General features: G+C 39.9%; 1 protein-coding gene across 1 annotated transcript; it reads right to left on the reverse strand.

Annotated features, from left to right (window-relative positions):
• Nucleotides 1-1,467: 1,467 nt before the first annotated feature.
• sh3glb1a (SH3-domain GRB2-like endophilin B1a) lies at nt 1,468-19,363 on the reverse strand. Its single transcript, XM_060870921.1, has 9 exons — nt 19,186-19,363; nt 14,553-14,694; nt 13,467-13,595; nt 11,399-11,532; nt 10,485-10,577; nt 4,065-4,154; nt 3,837-3,937; nt 3,484-3,706; nt 1,468-2,247 (listed from the first exon to the last, which is right to left on the reverse strand). Exons 1-9 carry the CDS (start codon nt 19,246-19,248, stop codon nt 2,140-2,142), a joined length of 1,083 nt encoding a protein of 360 aa, XP_060726904.1. The 5' UTR covers nt 19,249-19,363; the 3' UTR covers nt 1,468-2,139.
• Nucleotides 19,364-19,642: the final 279 nt, after the last annotated feature.

Here is a 19,642-nt window from a genome sequence, read left to right on the forward strand (position 1 = left end):
GGCCTCAGAGCAGGAAACATAACATATATTACTTTTCTCCCACTTCTCTCTGGGATTATTCAATACTAACTGCTTTCTAATCTTGCATGAAAAAGCAAACAGTTTCATTAAAATGGAGTTTAAATGAAAGCTGAAGGCCTGCGACATTGGAACCGTTGCTTATATGTTTGAGGCAAACTGAAAACAGAGTGTGAAGTCTAAACCAAAGCGTAACCAGAATACCATTGTGGTGATGCTCTGGGTCATGGCGGTTTGAGCACGGTGAGAAAGAGAAACTGGAGATCTCAGAGGAAGGCCACAGCTGCCACCCTGAGGGTTCAAACCCTTAATAATCTGGCTGTTGTTTAAAAAAAAAAAGGAAAAAGAAAACTAGGTCCTGTGGCACCGGCATAGGGGTTTTTCTACAAACTAAACCCAGTTTGAGATTCTAAAATAGTTTGAAGATATTTATGTCATGGGGAAGAGCGTGTGTCAGAACATATTGCTCATGGTGATATAGTTTAGGCACTGGATTTTAATTTGTGTTTGTGATTCTCACATGGTGTCACATTGAGTCATGAGGATAACAGAAATTCACATGTTTATTACATAAAAAAGCAAACAAACTGAAAAGCAAACACAATGAAACATTCTTTTAGTGAAACTGAAACCGGCACTGATCTGATTTGAATTTTCTGTACTGAAAAAGAGACATGATTTGAAAGAGCTGTTTGGAAGCTGTATTTAACACAGAAACTGATGCATAAGATTGCAAACTCTTCACTTGGTTTTTTGTTTTTTTTAACAAAATAAATAAAGTAAGAATCAGTTTGCGCAAACAAGGAGTTCGTTTTTAGTCTTCAGTCTGTTGAGATCGAAGTAAAAACAAAACTTTGCTTGACCTCAATACAACAATGCAAAAATAATTCATCACAAAGAAAATACACGTATCCAGCATTCAAGCAGGAAAAGATAGCATTAGTTTAATCCCCAGACACAGAAGCCAGTGGCCAGCTGGAGTAGAAACTGACCAGAGATGAACTCACATTCATATTTTCAGAAAGGAACTGAACATGAACTTAACACATGGCTATTCTTTAACATGTGAGAGTGAGTAACGGACACCAGGAACAGAACCACAGCACAGGAAGTGAACAACACAACATACACATCTCCACTTCCACTTAACCCTCTGTGAACTGACAGTGTGGTGAAGAAATAAAACACTGTACATCAATCAGTCAAATCACAAACACTAAATGAATTTTAATAAGCTGGAATGACTCAACTCAACTTAATATGTCAGTAAATTGAGAAATGCCTCATAATACTGAGACGTGACTAAAACACTGCAACCAAGATTTAACTGTTTAACTGATTAATGTATTTTTAGCACAGCTCTATAATCTAATCCAAATGAAAAGCCTGACCTCTGCTGATCAATACAGGTACAGCTGAAATGATGAAGTTCAGACAAATACCACACAGGAAAAGGCAAAATCTTTTAATTACACATTTTTGTTTTTCTTTTTATCATTTGTCAGAAGAAATAATAGGACAAATTATAAGAAAAGACAAATGAGCGGCTTGTGGCCTAACACACAGTTATTACAGTTCATGCTTGTACTGTACTGTATATGGTATAGGATTTTAAATGTATTTCTATCTTAAGGCACGACTGCAGAACGAAGCCTTTAGGAGCCTTGTTGAGATGGTGGACTGGGACAAGGATGACACACAAACTCTATATTCTGAAGGCCAAGAGAAAAGAAGACACATTTATTCACACCTGCAGCTGGCAAATTGTATTTACGCTCTTGTAATCAGACCAGCTATAAAAATCTAAAAAGCAAAAATGGCTTGATAAAAAAGGCACGGAGTTATTTAAGGCACACAACACTGGATGTAAGAGTACAAAATCTTACAAAAACCTGTAAACTTTACCGAACCTGACCCGCTTTCTCTAAACAGGGTCAAGTGCTGAATACTGTTTGTTTTTCTCTCTTTATCTAAACAAATGTTCAAATTATTTTAGGAATAACAACAATTAGAGTATTTCTGTTCCTAATTAAAGTCTTTTGAAATCCACAGCATAAGCACAACGAATATGGTGTCATCCCCTTTGAATCGTGTGTAGTTTGTTTCCCCCTTTGTTGCCTCTCAGTTTAGGAGCTCTAGGTATGTAATTGGCACTTTGCCCCTCTGATTCCCGCGCTCTCCCATCAGCCAATCAGAATCCATATCTGGGACGCTGCTCACAGTAATCACCTGAAGAAGAAAGCACAGAATTACCACTTTAAAAAGACGTAACGCTCTTAGACCTTCTGGCTTTACTGAGACAATATTTAGTGAGTTTTAAAGACAGTGGAATGCATTTTGTTCACACAGCTCCTGCTCCAAAATGTCTTTTACAACATTATTTAGTTTCTACAACAAACATACTGATACACAAGTTTGTACAACTACTTCCTGTTTTGGGGGGACACGGTGGCTTAGAGGTTAGCACATTCGCCTCACACCTCCAGGGTTGGGGGTTCGATTCCCGCCTCCGCCTTGTGTGTGTGGAGTTTGCATGTTCTCCCCGTGCCTCGGGGGTTTCCTCTGGGTACTCCGGTTTCCTCCCCCGGTCCAAAGACATGCATGGTAGGTTGATTGGCATCTCTGGAAAATTGTCCCTAGTGTGTGATTGCGTGAGTGAATGAGAGTGTGTGTGTGCCCTGTGATGGGTTGGCACTCCGTCCAGGGTGTATCCTGCCTTGATGCCCAATGACGCCTGAGACAGGCACAGGCTCCCCGTGATCCGAGGTAGTTCGGATAAGCGGTAGAAGATGAATGAATGAATGAATACTTCCTGTTTCGCATAAATAACCAGTGTGTTAAAGTACTAAAAATTCTAATAAAAACCTTAAAATCTACACTGGAGTGGATGCAGAGCTCACCAAACATGAAACTGCTGGGAGATTTAAAGTGAGCAATGTCGCCGTGCACAAGAACATACCGCACTGTCAAGCCTGCTCTCTTGACAGTAATCAATCAAGTGACAGCAGCACAATTTGCATAAAATTTTTTAACTTTGGAGGTTGGGGGTCAGCCATGGAGCAGTGAGGGTTAAGGGCCTTGCTCAAGGGCCCAATAGTGCAGCTTGGCAGCGCTGGGGTGTAAACCATGAGCCTTAACCGCTTGAGCCACTACTGCAAGTGCAGAAATAAGCAGGTGTTCATATTAAAGTGCATGGGGAGAATCTGGCTGCTGTTTTTTTATTCCTCTTTGATAAATGTTCATGCAAACTAACTGAACCTTTAGTCTGTTTTAACAAAAGCGTGCACAAACCTACATCTACTCTACTTTCTGACCAATGTCTTATTTCACTTGGCAATATTCAAGTGTTGTGCAAAATAAAATAAAATTGAATAGAAGCTTTACAACGATTCTCACAAGGTCGAACTGAGTCAGTATTATCAGATTAATTATAGTCTTGATCCAGACAAAATGGTGAGCACTCACTTCATCAGCCAGTAAGGAGAGCTCGTTGCTGCTGGCAGCATCGTAATCATACAGTACCCGTGCCATGCGGCTCACACCTGAGCTCAAAAGCTCGCTGAACCCTGAGTGACTCCGTCTGGCACTGGTAGAGGGAACAGTGGAAAGTGGCAGAGTGGGTACGGAGACACCAGCTCCTGCCCCCGCTGAACACTGGTTATTATTGGAAGAGAATGAGGAAGGGAAGCTGTAACAGGAAAGAAGAGCATTGCAGGAATGACTCACAGGAAGTTAAAAACTGACTTTGTGGTTTGTTCATGTGATTATTCACTATCACACGATACAAAAACGTTAAAGATGATTTCTGTGACTTGTACCTTCCAAGCTGTTTTTGGAGATCCACCATGTACTGATAACTCTGTGCGTAATATGTGGTCTGAGCCTCAACAAAGTCATTCAGACAGCGAAGGTGGTGAGCCTGCATGACAGATAGACACACAGAGCACTGACATACAAAATAAATCCTAACGCTTAACGTACATAAAATACAGAACATGCGTTTTTTTGTGCTTGGATGAGAAATTGGTGTCAGGTGCAGTGCTTACGTGTGTACTGCTGACTCCCTCCAGGAGCAGTCTGGTTATCTCAGCCTGCCTGTCAAACTCACTCTGTGTCACCTTCAGCTCCTGCTCAGCCTGAGAGAGGGGGGGAGTGAGAGACAGAGAGAGAGGGAGGGGGGGGGGAGTGAGTTAGTGAGTGAGAGAAAGAGAGAGTGAGAGAAAGAGAGAGTAAGAGAGAGAGAGAGAGAGAGAGAGAGAGACAGAGAGCATGAGAGTGAGTGAGTGAGTGAGTGAGTGAGTGAGAGAGAGAGTAAGAGAGAGAGAGACAGAGACAGAGAGAGAGAGTGAGTGAGAGAAAGAGAGAGTAAGAGAGAGAGTAAGAGAGAGAGAAAGAGAGAGATATTAGATAATGCATACAGTGTACACATGCTGTCCCTTGAATTTACACTATTCATAATACCCTATAAACATCTATGTAAACTATTTACACTATACATAATACCCTATAAACATCTATGTACACTATTTACACTATACATAATACCCTATAAACATCTATGAACACTATTTACACTATACATAATACCCTACAAACATCTATGAACACTATACATAATACCCTATAAACATCTATGTACACTATTTACATTATACCCTATAAACATCTATGTACACTATTTACACTATACATAATACCCTATAAACATCTATGTACACTATTTACACTATACATAATACCCTATAAACATCTATGAACACTATTTACACTATACATAATACCCTACAAACATCTATGAACACTATACATAATACCCTATAAACATCTATGTACACTATTTACACTATACATAATACCCTATAAACATCTATGTACACTATTTACACTATACATAATACCCTATAAACATTTATGTACACTATTTACACTATACGCTTTACCTAAAATTTACACTAGGACATGAAATGTAGCAAAAAGATACCAAGAACATTTGTAAGATAAAAACATTTGGTAAAATCTGTACCTAAAAAAGTAAAACAAAAAGGGAAAGGAGAAATGGAGATGGAGATGAAGAGGAAGAGGGAAAGGGAGATGGAGAGGAAGAGGTAGAGGAAGAGGAAGAGGGAAAGAGAGGGTGGTGGAGATAGAGATGGAGAGGGAGAGGTAGAGGAAGAGGGAAAGGGAGATGGAGAGGTAGACTATGCTCCAGACCATCTCGCAAGACCTTCTGCCCTTCATTACCACTACCATCAATAGATCCATAGCATCTGGTCAGGTACCAACTACTTTCAAGAGGGCAAGGGTTATTCCCATCCTAAAGAAACCTGCTCTGGATCCATCAGACATCAGTAACTACAGACCGGTATCACTTCTCTCGTTTCTTTCAAAAATTCTTGAACCCATTGTCTATAATCTACTGTCTGTCTATCTCTCACAGAACAACCTCCAAGATCCCAACCAGTCTGGCTTTAAATCAGCTCATTCCACAGAGACAGCCCTTTTGGATGTCTCTGAGAAACTACATGCTGCTAGATCAGCCAAACTGTCATCCGTCCTTATCCTCCTTGACCTTTCAGCAGCGTTTGATACGGTCAACCCCAAGACTCTCTTGTCCACCCTCAGGAGTCTTGGGATTTGCGGATCAGCTTGGGAATGGTTCGCTTCCTACCTGGAAGGTTGCTCATATCAGGTAATATGGAGGGGAGTGACATCTGCTTCACACAGACTCTCCATTGGTGTCCCACAGAGCTCAGTACTTTGTCCTCTTCTTTTCTCCCTGTATACTCACTCTCTTGGTGAAGTTATTTCCTCACATGGGTTCTCTTACCACTGCTATGCTGATGATACACAACTTATCTTCTCTTTCCCACCCTCAGAAACCACAGCTTCTGATCGTATCTCAGCATGTCTGGCAGAAATATCATCATGGATGACTGCTCATCAATTAAAGCTCAATCCTAGCAAAACTGAACTGCTGTTCATCCCAGGTGATTCATCCCCAGGTCATGACCTTGCTACATCCTTGCACAACGATCTGATCTCCCCTTCAGCCACAGCTCACAACCTTGGGGTAACCATGGACAATCAACTGTACTTTTCCTATCATGTTGCTAATGTGACTCGCTCATGTCGGTTTCTTCTCTACAACATTAGAAGGATTCAGCCATTTTTGTCCACACAGGCTGCTCAGGTCCTTGTTCAGTCTCTTGTCATTTCTAGACTGGATTACTGCAAAGCACTGCTGGCAGGTCTACATATGAACGCAATTCATCCTCTGCAAATGATCCAAAATGCAGCTGCCTGGCTTGTTTTCAACCTGCCAAAGTTCTCGCATACCACCCCACTGCTGCGATCCCTCCACTGGCTTCCGGTAGCTGCACGCATCAGATTCAAAACACTGATGCTGGCCTACAAAGCCAAAAATGGACCAGCTCCCTCTTACCTCAAAGCCCTCATCACTCCTCACACTGCACCCCGCACCCTCCGATCTACCAGCACTGCTCGACTGGTTCCACCATCTCTCAGGGTAAGAGGCAAGTACACTACAAGACTCTTCTCTGTACTGGCACCAAGGTGGTAGAATGAACTTCCCCTAGAGGTCCGGACAGCTGAGTCACTGGCTATTTTCAGGCGGCGGTTGAAGACCTACTTATTCAGGAAACACTTCAACTAGCACTTCTTTCCTTATCTTTTGCATTTTTTAAAAAAAAAAAAAAAAACCCTTTGACACTTTTTCATTGTAACTTTGAACAATGTTTTAGACTCATGGTACCTTAAGTATGTAACCTAGTGAGCCAGCATTAATGAGTCAATGTTAGAGATTTAAGCACTTATGTACGTCGCTCTGGATAAGGGCGTCTGCCAAATGCTGTAAATGTAATGTAAAGGATGAGGGAAAGGGAGATGGAGATTTGCTCAGTCTTCAGGTTTATTGAAGGTGGGACACATTTTGGTCCAGCATGTCCTCATGCATGCTTTACATTCTGCCACACACACACGCACACATAAACACACAAACATGCACACACAAACACGCACACACACCCAGCCCTACCTGAGCCTGATTCATACTGATTCATCTCTACTTCTGCTTGGAGCGTCTGTGCTTGAATCACTTTCAGTGCTGCTGTTGGTGGTCCTACTTGGATAATCTAAAATTTCACTTCCCTAAAAACATCTTAGGCCCATGTCTCACCCATTTGTCTCACAGAGACATTTGTCTGACAGAGAGAGACAGATGTGTGTGTGTGAGAGAGAGAGACAGATGTGTGTGTGTGTGTGTGTGAGAGAGAGAGAGAGAGAGAGAGAGAGACAGGTGTGTGTGTGTGAGAGAGAGAGACAGATGTGTGTGTGTGAGAGAGAGAGAGATAGACAGATGTGTGTGTGTGTGAGAGAGAGACACAGAGACAGATGTGTGTGTGTGAGAGAGAGAGACAGGTGTGTGTGTGTGTGTGCGTGCGTGTGTGCATGCGTGCGTGCGTGTGAGAGAGAGAGATGTGTGAATGTGTGTGTGTGTGTCTGTGTGTGTGAGAGAAAGAGAGATGTGTGCATGTGTGTGAGAGAAAGAGAGAGTTAGAGAGAGAGAGAGAGAGAGAGAGAGAGAGAGAGAGAAAGAGAGATGTGTGAATGTGTGTGTGTGTGTGTGTGTGTGCGCGTGTGTGTGTGTGTGTAAGTTCAGTCTGTAAAAGGAAGCTGGGGTGAAGCTCACTAACATGCTGTAAAGTGAGCAGTCAGCAGCATGTAAGAGGAACTGAACACCCAAAAAGCAAGCAATTTCCTCCAACACAGATAAAGAGATGTGAATTAGAGAATTGTCTAGAATAAACTGACAAAAACAAGCAGAGCAGATAAAGAGAACTGGATATTTAGATTACAGCTTCATGAGTGCTTCAGCTCTAACCTGCTGTCATACCTGTAGATTACTAATAAAATAACAAGCTGCTTCCCAACAGCCCGTGCAGTCAGCAGTGTATTTATTCTGCATCACACTGAAACCCTTTTAAAAAGAAATGAGAACTGATGGATTTTAATCATTTCATGAAATGTTCCTGAACACAGATATTCCTTCCAGGTGCTGTGTTTTATTCCCCCACAGCACTGTTGTGTTCACGGTTCTCACTGGTTATCTTGAACACATCGGTGCTCCTCAAGGGACGACAGGTTATGTCGAGTGTGTGTTCTAGAGTCCCTGAGACTTCCAGACAAATAATAAATAGATTTAAAAATAAAATGTTATGTTGGACTAAAAAAAAAAAACCCACTGAATTCTTTATCTTTAATTCAAGGTTCCTTTAACATGTCGGAAAGTCTCAGTGTCAGCGCTTTAAATCTTCCTTTTATTTTTCCGTATAAGGAACTTGGTCCTTTTTGTGGGTTAAATGTAACTATGAGTAAAATCCATTCAGAGGAATAAAACCCAGTGCCCGTATTCATAAAGGCTTTAATAATGATCCCAGTCAGCTCATAATTTAGCTTCCAAATTTAATAATTATTTAATAAATAATTTAGCTTCTAACTAGGAATCTTAGCATAAGAGAGATTCAGGACCTCAGAAAAAACTTTTATTTTATAAAGGAGGCGGAGCTAAACCTGTTGCTAGGTGACACATCCTTTTGAAGACTGTGACTGGTTGTCTAATAAATATATATTTTTTAAATGTGGTCTATTATACACCGTCACTTTGTGTCTATATTGAGATATTTGAGGCTATATCGTGTATGGATTACGTTTGTGTTATCTCCAGTATGACTGATCATAAAAATAATCCCTACACAAACTAATCTGTATCAATTTATTAACAGACTAAATTTTCTCCTTTGATAAAGAAACTCTTAAGCCTCATAATTGAATATTGACAAAACAGAAGTTCTCCTTGTTGGTACCAAATCTAATTTGTCAAAATCCAGCAGTTTCTCAGTTTCTGTTGATAACTCTCAGGTTAAAAGTCTGGGAGTGGTCCTCAATAGTACTTTATCTTTTTAAACGCATGTGAACAATATTACTCGGTCTGCGTATTTTCATTTACGGAACATTAATACGGAATAATGGAATAATGGAATACGGTTCCATTTCTCACCCCAAACTCTGCAGCTGTTCTTGTACATGCTCTAGTTACCTTGTGCATTGATTACTGTAACTCTCTTCTCTTTGGGCTACCTAACAAACTCCTGCACAAACTTCAATTAGTCCAGAATTCAGCTGCAAGTATAATTACTAGAACCTCCTCCACAATATCTCTCTGACTTGCTTCATATTTACAGTCTCAGATCTTCTTCATCTGGTTCCCTTGTTGTACCTTCTGTTCGTTTAGCCACCATGGGGGAATTTAGTTGTGCTGCTCCTAATCTCTGGAATTCCCTTCCACAATCTATCCGAGAAAGTGACTGTCTGACTACTTTTAAATCATCTCTTAAAACCCACTTGTTTAAATTAGCTTCCTCTGATCAATTTTAAACTATTTAATGTCAATAATTGTTGTTTGTTGTATTGATTTTATCATCACCACTCAACTGTATGGTGTCATTGAGTGCCCTGAAAGGCACTTTAAATAAAATGTATTATTATTATTATTATTATTATTATTCATTCATTCATTCATTCATTCATTCATTCATTCATCTTCTGCCGCTTATCCTAACTACCTCAGGTCACGGGGAGCCTGTGCCTATCTCAGGCGTCATCGGGCATCAAGGCAGGATACACCCTGGACGGAGTGCCAACCCATCACAGGGCACACACACACACTCTCATTCACTCACGCAATCACACACTACGGACAATTTTCCAGAGATGCCAATCAACCTACCATGCATGTCTTTGGACCGGGGAAGGAAACCAGAGTACCCGGAGGAAACCCCTGAGGCACGGGGAGAACATGCAAACTCCACACACACAAGGGGGAGGCAGGAATTGAACCCCGACCCTGGAGGTGTGAGGCAAACGTGCTAACCACTAAGCCACCGTGCCCCCATATTATTATTATTATTATTATTATTATTAATAATATAAAAATTCCTCCTCACTACTCCTAAGACTTTTTGACCCTAGGAGATCTTTTAAGGGTAAAATAACTTATCTTACTAGGATCTTCTCTTTCATCTTAAGAAGAAACACCAACATTAATAGGAATTTTCTTACAATGTTGTCATTAGGAGAAACTCTTTACACTAATGTTTTCATGAATACGGGTCATGGTGTTTTGGTAAAATAATCCAGGTTCATGTGTCTCCACTTTGCATTGTGCCAATGTGTTATTGATTTTTTTTTATAACAGCAAACCCACAATTATCCTCACAGTATCAATCTAACCCAAGCTTCCAGTAAAGCTCATAAAATATGTGAATAACCCCATTAATAGCTATATGAATAATTCAGTAAAAGAAAAACATGTTCTGATCTAAACATCACATCCTAATGTCTAAGTCAAGCCTCGGACACTAAATCACTGGACTGAAACAGTAACTCACGGCAGCTCTCGCCTCGGCCATTTTGGCTTTCTTTAACTTCGTCTTGGCAGCATCGAGATCCAGTCGTTTGATCTGCAGCAACTTGCGTTCTTTCTGTTGTGAAGAAAAACAGTACCACATCATCAAGAAAAACACATTAAATTTACAGCATTTAGAAGACGCCCTTTTCCAGAGCAACTTACATTTTATCTCATTTATTTTTTTACAACTGAGCAATTGAGGGTTAAGGGCCTTGCTCAGGGGCCCAGCAGTGGCAGGTTGGTGGACATAGGAATCGAAGTCTCTTGGTAGCCCAACACCTTAACCACTAGGCTTCCACATCCCTCATACATCAATCTTACAGACTTTGCTTGTTTCAGATTTATTATTATTTATTATATCATTCATTAGTTATCTGTGGAATATGATACAACTTCACTTGTTGGTGAAGTGATTTTTCACTGTAAAATAATTCACTCCTCCCTATTAATTATTACACACCCTTGAAGCGAGCAGCTAAGACATTGTGACTCAGTGGCCATGGAATTCTCCTGAGGTGAGGACATCATTTAAAACTGCAGTCTGCCTAAGAGCGAAGAACTTGAAGCAGCGTCTCGTTCTTTAAAATCTGTGGATATCCTCTCCATGTATACTGCTGAGAAGCATTTCTGACAATTCCAGTAAAGAGTTAGTGTGTACATGGAAAAAGCTAGTCATCACATCAGAGTGCTCCCCTCAGTGTAATGCGGAGAGCCAGCTAAAGAAGTTACCGTTTTCTCGGCTGATTTTCTCCAGACTCCAGTTCGAGCGGAGCAAAAAATAAATAAATACAAATTTTAATGCGTTTGTTAAATCTCGTTAACAAAGGCTTTTGGGAAAGACACCAAACAAAAAGAGCTGACTACACATAAATATTCAATTTAGCCTGAACTTACCAGTATAGTTTTGAAATCACCCTCCAGAAAATTTCTGAAAGGCGTGAGGAAATTAATAGCTGAGCTCTGGATAAGCTCTCTTTCAGCTCCTCCGATCTGCTTCTCCGTCTCTCCACACTTTGTTAGAGCATTTCCTACCGACACACAGACAGTTTTCTTACTATTCACATCAGACACAGAACTGAACTGGAAGCTTGCACTTTATGGAGTTCTGTCTATGTTGCATCGTGTTCCCTGAGACATGTCATGTCATCACAGTGTGCACATGTATCTGGATGGGATGGAGATTAATACCAGGGCAGTGGAGTTCTGCTGGATCACCATCAGCATCATCAGCACCCATTTTGGGCTTTTAAGTCATATTTAATGCCCAAGGAGTTCTATTCATTCATTCATTCATCTTCTACCGCTTATCCGAACTACCACGGGTCACGGGGAGCCTGTGCCTATCTCAGGCGTCATTGGGCATCAAGGCAGGATACACCCTGGACGGAGTGCCAACCCATCACAGGGCACACACACACACACACACACACTCATTCACTCACGCAATCACACACCAGGGACAATTTTTCCAGAGATGCCAATCAACCTACCATGCATGTATTTGGACCGGGGGAGGAAACCGGAGTACCCGGAGGAAACCCCCGAGGCACGGGGAGGACATGCAAACTCCACACACACAAGGTGGAGGCGGGAATCGAACCCCGACCCTGGAGGTGTGAGGCGAACGTGCTAACCACTAAGCCACCGTGCCCCCCCCAAGGAGTTCTAGATAGTACTAAATCTATATCCAATGAAATCACTGCAAATAACATATATGATGTTTACAAAGGTTTGTCTACTAAATTGTAAAACTAGAGATAACTCTAGCAGGTCTGGATTTTTACTCAATTATATCAACTCCATATTACTGTATATATACACATATATATATATCCACAGCTTTGGGGAAAATCAAGTCACCATTTTTTTTTGTAAATCAGCATTTTCACATTTAGGGCACCTCTTGCATTTCAGTGTCTGTTGAATTCCAACACATTCACACATCATTCTGCTTAATGTGGTACAGTCAAGTTTTGAGTGAGGAAAAGAAGGGTTCAGCTCTGGCTTTACTAGCTGAGGGATACAGTGAGCATCAGGTTGCTTCCATCTTTAAAACTTCATACAGAGCCCTTCTTAAGAATAAGGTCAAGCTGCGGACCTGCAGGGAGTGAAATTGGCTCTCCACTGACTGGAATGACCACAGACTCATTTGAATGTCACTCAACAACTGTAGGATTACATGAATTGTCCTACAATAAGAATGAGAAAGAGCAGCTGTGGTGAAGTGCACAGTGAGGAATGTTCGAAACAGGCTCCTTAGAGGAAGGTCTGAAATCATGCAAAACTCTAAAAAGCCCTTAGGGATTGGACCATAGAGGACTGCTTCCTTCTGCTCTGACAATGATTCCCATCCACATCTCTTTTTTCCAGCAAGGGTCACCACATGAAGACTCTGTCATTGCCAGTCCAATCTCCAGACCTGAACCCCAGTGAAAACCCCTGGAATGTGATCAAGTGGAAGATGGATGATCACAAGACAGTAAAGCTAAACTGTTTGAACCAGGAGTAGCATAAAGTCACCCAACAGCAGTGTGACAGATGGATGTGTGGAGAGCAAGAATGAGAGCTGTGATTCAAAGACATTTTAAACCAAAGGTTCATATTGTGTTTAAAAATGAATATGAGCATTATCTAAGGTCTAAAAATACTGCATCTGTTTTGTTATTTTGATTAGTTGTAATTTCTGCAAATAAATGCTCCAAATGATATGTTTATCTGGGAGAAATGTAGATTAGATTTACATTTTACATTACATTTACAGCATTTAGCAGACGCCCTTATCCAGAGCGACTTACATTTTTATACAACTGAGCAATTGAGGGTTAAGGACCTTGCTCAGGAGCCCAGGAGTGGCAGCTTGGTGGACGTTGGAATCGAACTCACAGCCTTCCGATTAGTAGCCCAACACCTTAACCACTAGGCTACGACATTTAGAATAAAACAATAATGTGCATTTGCTAACCATAGGCTGTTCCAGGTCCAAACTCATTCCCAGAATCGATCATGGCTTGACCCAGCATCTCGTGATTGTTCATCCTTGTGGGAACTTTTTTGTCCAATTTCTCATAGAAAAACTCTTCTATCCGCACATCTGCAAAACAAATTGAGGTAGAAACTCCATAAAGAAAGACAAAACAGGCAAATTAAGTACAAAGATGAAAATAATTCACATATACAGTGTTTAGATATTAATCATGTAAATGAAGGTTACTGTAATTAATTGTTTATGATCATAATACAATGTATTGAGAGAAACTGTAAAGGTGCATCATTATAATCATGCAGCTCTAATGAATGTTTCTGGTGAAGGCCATCAGTAATATACACTACATAGCATTACCACTTCCCTTCACTGGAGCTGAGACTCAATCCTGTTCTACAGCATGACACACACCACTGTGCACCGACTGAGCTCCATGAAGACATGATTTGCCAAAGTTAGAGTAGAAGAATTTGAGAGTCCTGACCTGAACCCCACTGAACACCTTTGGGATGAACTTTAACACTGCACCCCTTGCCGCTTGCCTGACATCAGTGTTAAAGTCTACACTCTTTTATTTAGATAAACAGCAGCACAATATCTTTCCCACCATTTTAGTTCAATTTTCTTCCAATTACAGTTTCTTCCATTCGATTTATTCACATCACTCAGCAGCGATTGCCTATCTGTCTCATTTATGGTAAAGTTTTTTGTAAAAAATATGATTTTGTAAGAAAATACTGTAAAGTGACACTAACGCAACATGGATAAAGTGATTAAAGGGCAGGCGTTTTAATCCTATGCTTTTCTTAAATTGTTTTGGTTATCAGTTGATCCCACGTTTTACTCTGCTCCTTAAATTGCATCAATAGCCCATAATTAAGCCATATCTGTCCACCACTACATACAGAAGTACTGGTTTTAGTTATAAACTAGACTGCACAAGGTGTTCTGGTGATTGTGGTGCATGTGTATTGCTTATATAACTAGCAGCATCCTCAAATTCTTCTTTTTTTCTCTCGAAATCTCCCAGAGGCCTCATATTACACACGTGCTATTAGGTCTTACTTGGGTTTGGCTGTAATAGCACTTCTGTCTGCTTCAAAATCTTCTCTGTCCAGTGTTTGGTGCATTCAGCTCTGGTGAGAAGATTTTCCAAATGTGCGTCCAGCTCAGTTTTCTCGGCCTGGCCAAACTTTTCCTCTGTGAACTAATACAGAAAAAACAGGTAAATAAAACACATACCAATAATATCTTACGCCAATATGTATAGATCATCAGAAAACCATCAGCACAGCACACTTTATGATCATCTCTAACAATATTAGCAGTTTAGTATAATCCACTCATGAATGCAAAAGAACTACACAGGAGTCAGTGTTTATCTAGATGTCTGATTGCCAAAGCTGCATTCATTTGTATTTAGAGATAAATCTAAATTTCATTGTAAACTTCATTCAGTTGTCACGTCTATCGTTAAAAGCGCTATACAAATAAAACTGATTTGATTTGAACTGTAACCTCCTTTGACCAAACAGCACAACCATACTGTGATCACTTGATGCATCACATTGCTAAGATGTTATTTAGCTAATTTGCATGATAGTAGAACATTACAAGTATTAAAAGTTGCTAAAAAAAAAAATAGACCTCTTCATTCTCAGCTTAACATAAATAAATAGACAGATCAGTGACTGAGCTCAAGCAACGCTTCATCATCATCATCACCTCCACACAGCTGACATGTAACTGAAAGATATTTTACTGCCATCTACTGAACAGTGTTGGTAGAGACGTCAAAGTCCCAATCTAAAGTTTCCGTAGATGAAGAGTTTACATCCTTACAGTTAAAAGTGTCCCTTTGCTATGAACTATTTCCTCTTGCAGTAGATAATCAGTACATCTACATGCACTATAGCGTTTTTTTTTTTTGAGATTTATATACAATATAGTTCAGGGTACACTGCAGTGATCACATTTCATTTTCTTCGTTGTTTTCATTTTATAGCATTTTGGCTTCATCTGCACTTTCATTTCCCTGCACTCCTCCCTGACGCTCTGAAACACAACTAAACTTCACTTCATACACAGATTGGACAATATGTGCATATAAATGTGCAAAGCTTTGTTTCACATTTTCTGTCTGTTGTGTGACACATGACAGTATTTTAAGACCTCAAATCGGAACTTATGATTTCTTTTCCAGATTCCTTGCCTTCCACCCACAGCAGAGCTAAAACTAACGCTTACATTTCTAATGCAAGGCCTAAATGTTTGTCTGATTCCTCTGTGTGTATCTGCATGCACCTTAACTTTGCTTCAGTATTCTAGCTGGATACGTATTTTGTCTTCTTTTTAGGATCTGTGATTCTGTGGAGGATTGACTGTCTGGTGAAATTCCCAGCCATGAAGGCTTGAAGGTTGCCACTGAATCAGTTCTATTTGTTTTATACCAATTTTTGTCTTGTTCAGCCAAAAGCTCTAAGCTTCAAAAATTCCTAGCACCCAGTGGTTTACTTTGGAACTGCTTAAATTTTTAATTCAACTGCATAAAAAATGTTACATTCTTCATTATCATCTCATTATCTTTTTTAACATTTACAGCATTAGCATACACAATTATCCAGAGCAACTTACTTTTTTTTATGTACCTGATTTTATATAACAGAGCAATTGAGGGTTAAGGGCCTTGCTTAGGGGCCCAACAGTGACTGATTTGTAGACCTGAGGCTCACAACTGTCCAATTGGTAGTCCAACACCTTAACCGGTGGGCTACCACATCCCATTATCTCATTCAATTTAATACTTTATATTTAATACACATTAATACACATATTTTTAAAAGAAAATCTAGATAGGTTTCTTCCTAAAGTACCACCATCTGCAAATAAACACCTGCCTATATCAAATATCATAAATCATTAGTGAATATGTCACCATTGTCCAGAATGCAGGGCACTGACACTCTACCATTCACTGACGTTAATCAGTCCACATCATTCGTTCTTTAACATGGACACTAACAGTCACTGCCACTAATTCAGCTCCTTGCTCACTTCAGCTTTCCTTATCTCAGACTCCAAACAGCTCCAACTCCATTGTTCCTCTTCCTGAAGCTAGTTTGAGGAGGTGATATAAAATCATATGCTATACAAAACACAAATCAGCTACTGTGTTAGCATTTTCCCAGCCAATTCACACATAGAGATTTAGTGCAAATCAGTTTGTTGCTCACTTGATATTTTACTTGTTTTCTTTTTTCTGCTTCTTTCAAAGTTTCAGTTCATTTCCCTTCTTTCTAGACTTTTACAGTTTACGTATCTTGACAAATGAGTGTTTTCAACAGATTCAGTATTAGATCTCTTGAGTTGTCACTTCCAGATGATGCTGATATACAGGAAACAAAGGATAGAAGAGGTTATTTAATATATGAACTGTAATGAATGACTTCAGTCTCTATGTCTGTGTCTGTTGAAATTTCCACTGCCTATGATCGATTTCCACTGCCCCATCTCACTCTGGATTAGGGCAATTCAATTCAATTCAATTTATTTGTATAGCGCTTTTAACAATTTCCCATTGTCTCAAAGCAGCTTTACAGAAGTATGGAAACAGAAGAGAGAGAAAAAGAAATAAATATATAATAATACGAAGAAAAAAAAAGAATAAATTAAATAAGTGAATATATACAATTAAAGTTTTAAAATTAATTTAAAAAAGATTAACTTGAAATTAATAATAATAATATATCTATCCCTATCCCTAATGAGCAAGCCGAAGGCAACAGCGACAAGGAAAAACTCCCTGAGATGATATGAGGAAGAAACCTTGAGAGGAATCAGGCTCAGAAGGGAAACTCATCCTCATTTGGGTGACAATCTACAGTAAATAGTGTAAATGTAAATAATGTCCTTTCAGTTTATAATAGTGCAACCGAGAGCTCCTGAGGAACTAATGGGTCATCTTATATACCATTTTTTAAATAATTTAAATAATGTAAATGCATATGATCTCTGCGTTTGTGCTTCAATAACATGCTTAAAGACTGTGTGAAGTCGCTGGTGCTTGATCATTTCATGTTTCCATGTGATTCTGAGGTGTGTCTCTGCAACTCCACCTAGATTCTGTAACCTACCTGTTTTGAGCTTAATTCCCTGTTTCATTGATTAGTTCTGCTACAAATACAACCGCTTTTCTCAAAAAGTTAAAAATGTATATAACTTTTGCTGTTTGCTGGTTAGCTTTTGTAACAAATGGGGGGAAAAAATCATTATATATTTATTATTATATTTTATTCTATAGAATTTGAAATCTAAATTGTAATGATGAAACTGTTCATTTGTGGGTGTGTTTGGAGACAAGCTTGTCTCTTACAAGGCAAGTATTACATGCACTGTGCACAAGTGATGGTGCAGGGAGCTGAGGGTCATCATCATGTGCACAAGTAACTCTCACAGAGCTGAAATCAAAGACACATGGATGGTCTAACATGTAATCATTGGGGATGTGGTAGCCTAGTGGTTAAGGTGATGGACGACCAATCGGAAGGTTGTGAGTTCGATTCCTACGTCCACCAAGCTGCCACTGCTGGGCCCCTGAGCAAGGCCCTTAACCCTCAATTGCTCAGTTGTATAAAAAGAGATAAAAGTCGCTCTGGATAAGGGCATCTGCTAAATGTAATCACTGGTACTTTTTCACTCCTTTGTGTCCCCTTGTTTCTTTTCCTTTCTCTCATCTTAGCTTCTTACTCTCAAGAAAGTGTTTCTGCAAGAGATTTACTGAGAACAAACATTTACCAAATGAGACACTCTTGAAGCTTCATTTTTGTGGCTTTATTAGTGTATTTTCTCACTGATAACAGATCCAATCTCATAGACAATCATTACACACCGTTATAATGGTTCATTGCCACAATATTACACCAGATTATAGAGCACATTAATAGACTTTTATAAGTTTTATTTGTACCTATTGTATATTTATTAAAAATCATTCATTTGGATTTTTTTTGTTCTTATTAATTGCAGTATTTATTGTCACTTGCTTTTTGTGAGAAGAAAAACACTTCATACTGCCGGCTCGAGCCTGGACAAAGAGGAGCTCACGTTAGTGGTGACATTTCCGGTTTTGTCGATGAATCAGATCATTTGAATCATCTCAGATAGAAGAGCCGATTCTTTCGACTCTCAAACGACTCAATGTCATTGCTGCTTAAAGTTTTTGACCAGAGATTGAATACAAAAATCACCCAGACGTGTCAGCTCAAAGAGCCGACTCGTTCACGAACAACACACTGCAGCGGATGTGTTAAGTTTGCTGCCCCAAACTTTCCCTAAGTAGCAAGTTTGAGCTTCTTCGTGTCAAAAATAGTGCAGATAACGAATGAAACTATAAGACTAACAACACTGACGGTTATTTATGATGCTCGAATGAATTTAAATCCATAAATCTTCGAATTTTCCATGAAATCCGAGTAATTGTGTGAAAGTAAACAGTTTATCAGTTAATAAAATACTTCCAGCTAAACGTTCTAGTGTAAATAGCATTAGCGTTAAAGAGCCTGAGCACAATAATAACAGTCTGTGGTGTTATTGTGTCATGTTCTGTAGCCGCTAGCTGGCTAACGGGCTAAAACCGAACCCCTCCCAGACAGCCAGAAACACGGAAACATTACTGTGACAAAACAACATTAAACTGTACCTGTACCGCCCGACTCAGGAAGGTCCCAGCGTCCGCTGCCAGTCTTTTAACAGTCAAGTCCATTTTTATTACTGGTTCATAAAACTACAGACTGAGAATCAGACACTGACAAAGCAGACACACATCAGCATCAGCTGTCGCACAACATACCACTGCTGGCTATGGAGAAGCTCCTCCTCTTACTTACTTACACACACACACACACACTGTTACACACACACTGTGTTACACACGCACAGACACACTGTGTTACACACACGCACACACACACTGTTACACACACACACACACACACACTGTTACACACATACACTGTGTTACACACGCACAGACACGTACACTGTTACACAGACACACTGTTACACACGCACACACATATACTGTGTTACACACACACGCACACACACATACACTGTGTTACACAACCATGTACACTGTGTTACACACACCTACACTG

This window comes from Tachysurus vachellii, chromosome 5 (genome assembly GCF_030014155.1).
Source record: "Tachysurus vachellii isolate PV-2020 chromosome 5, HZAU_Pvac_v1, whole genome shotgun sequence".
Classification (NCBI taxonomy): Eukaryota; Metazoa; Chordata; class Actinopteri; order Siluriformes; family Bagridae; genus Tachysurus; species Tachysurus vachellii.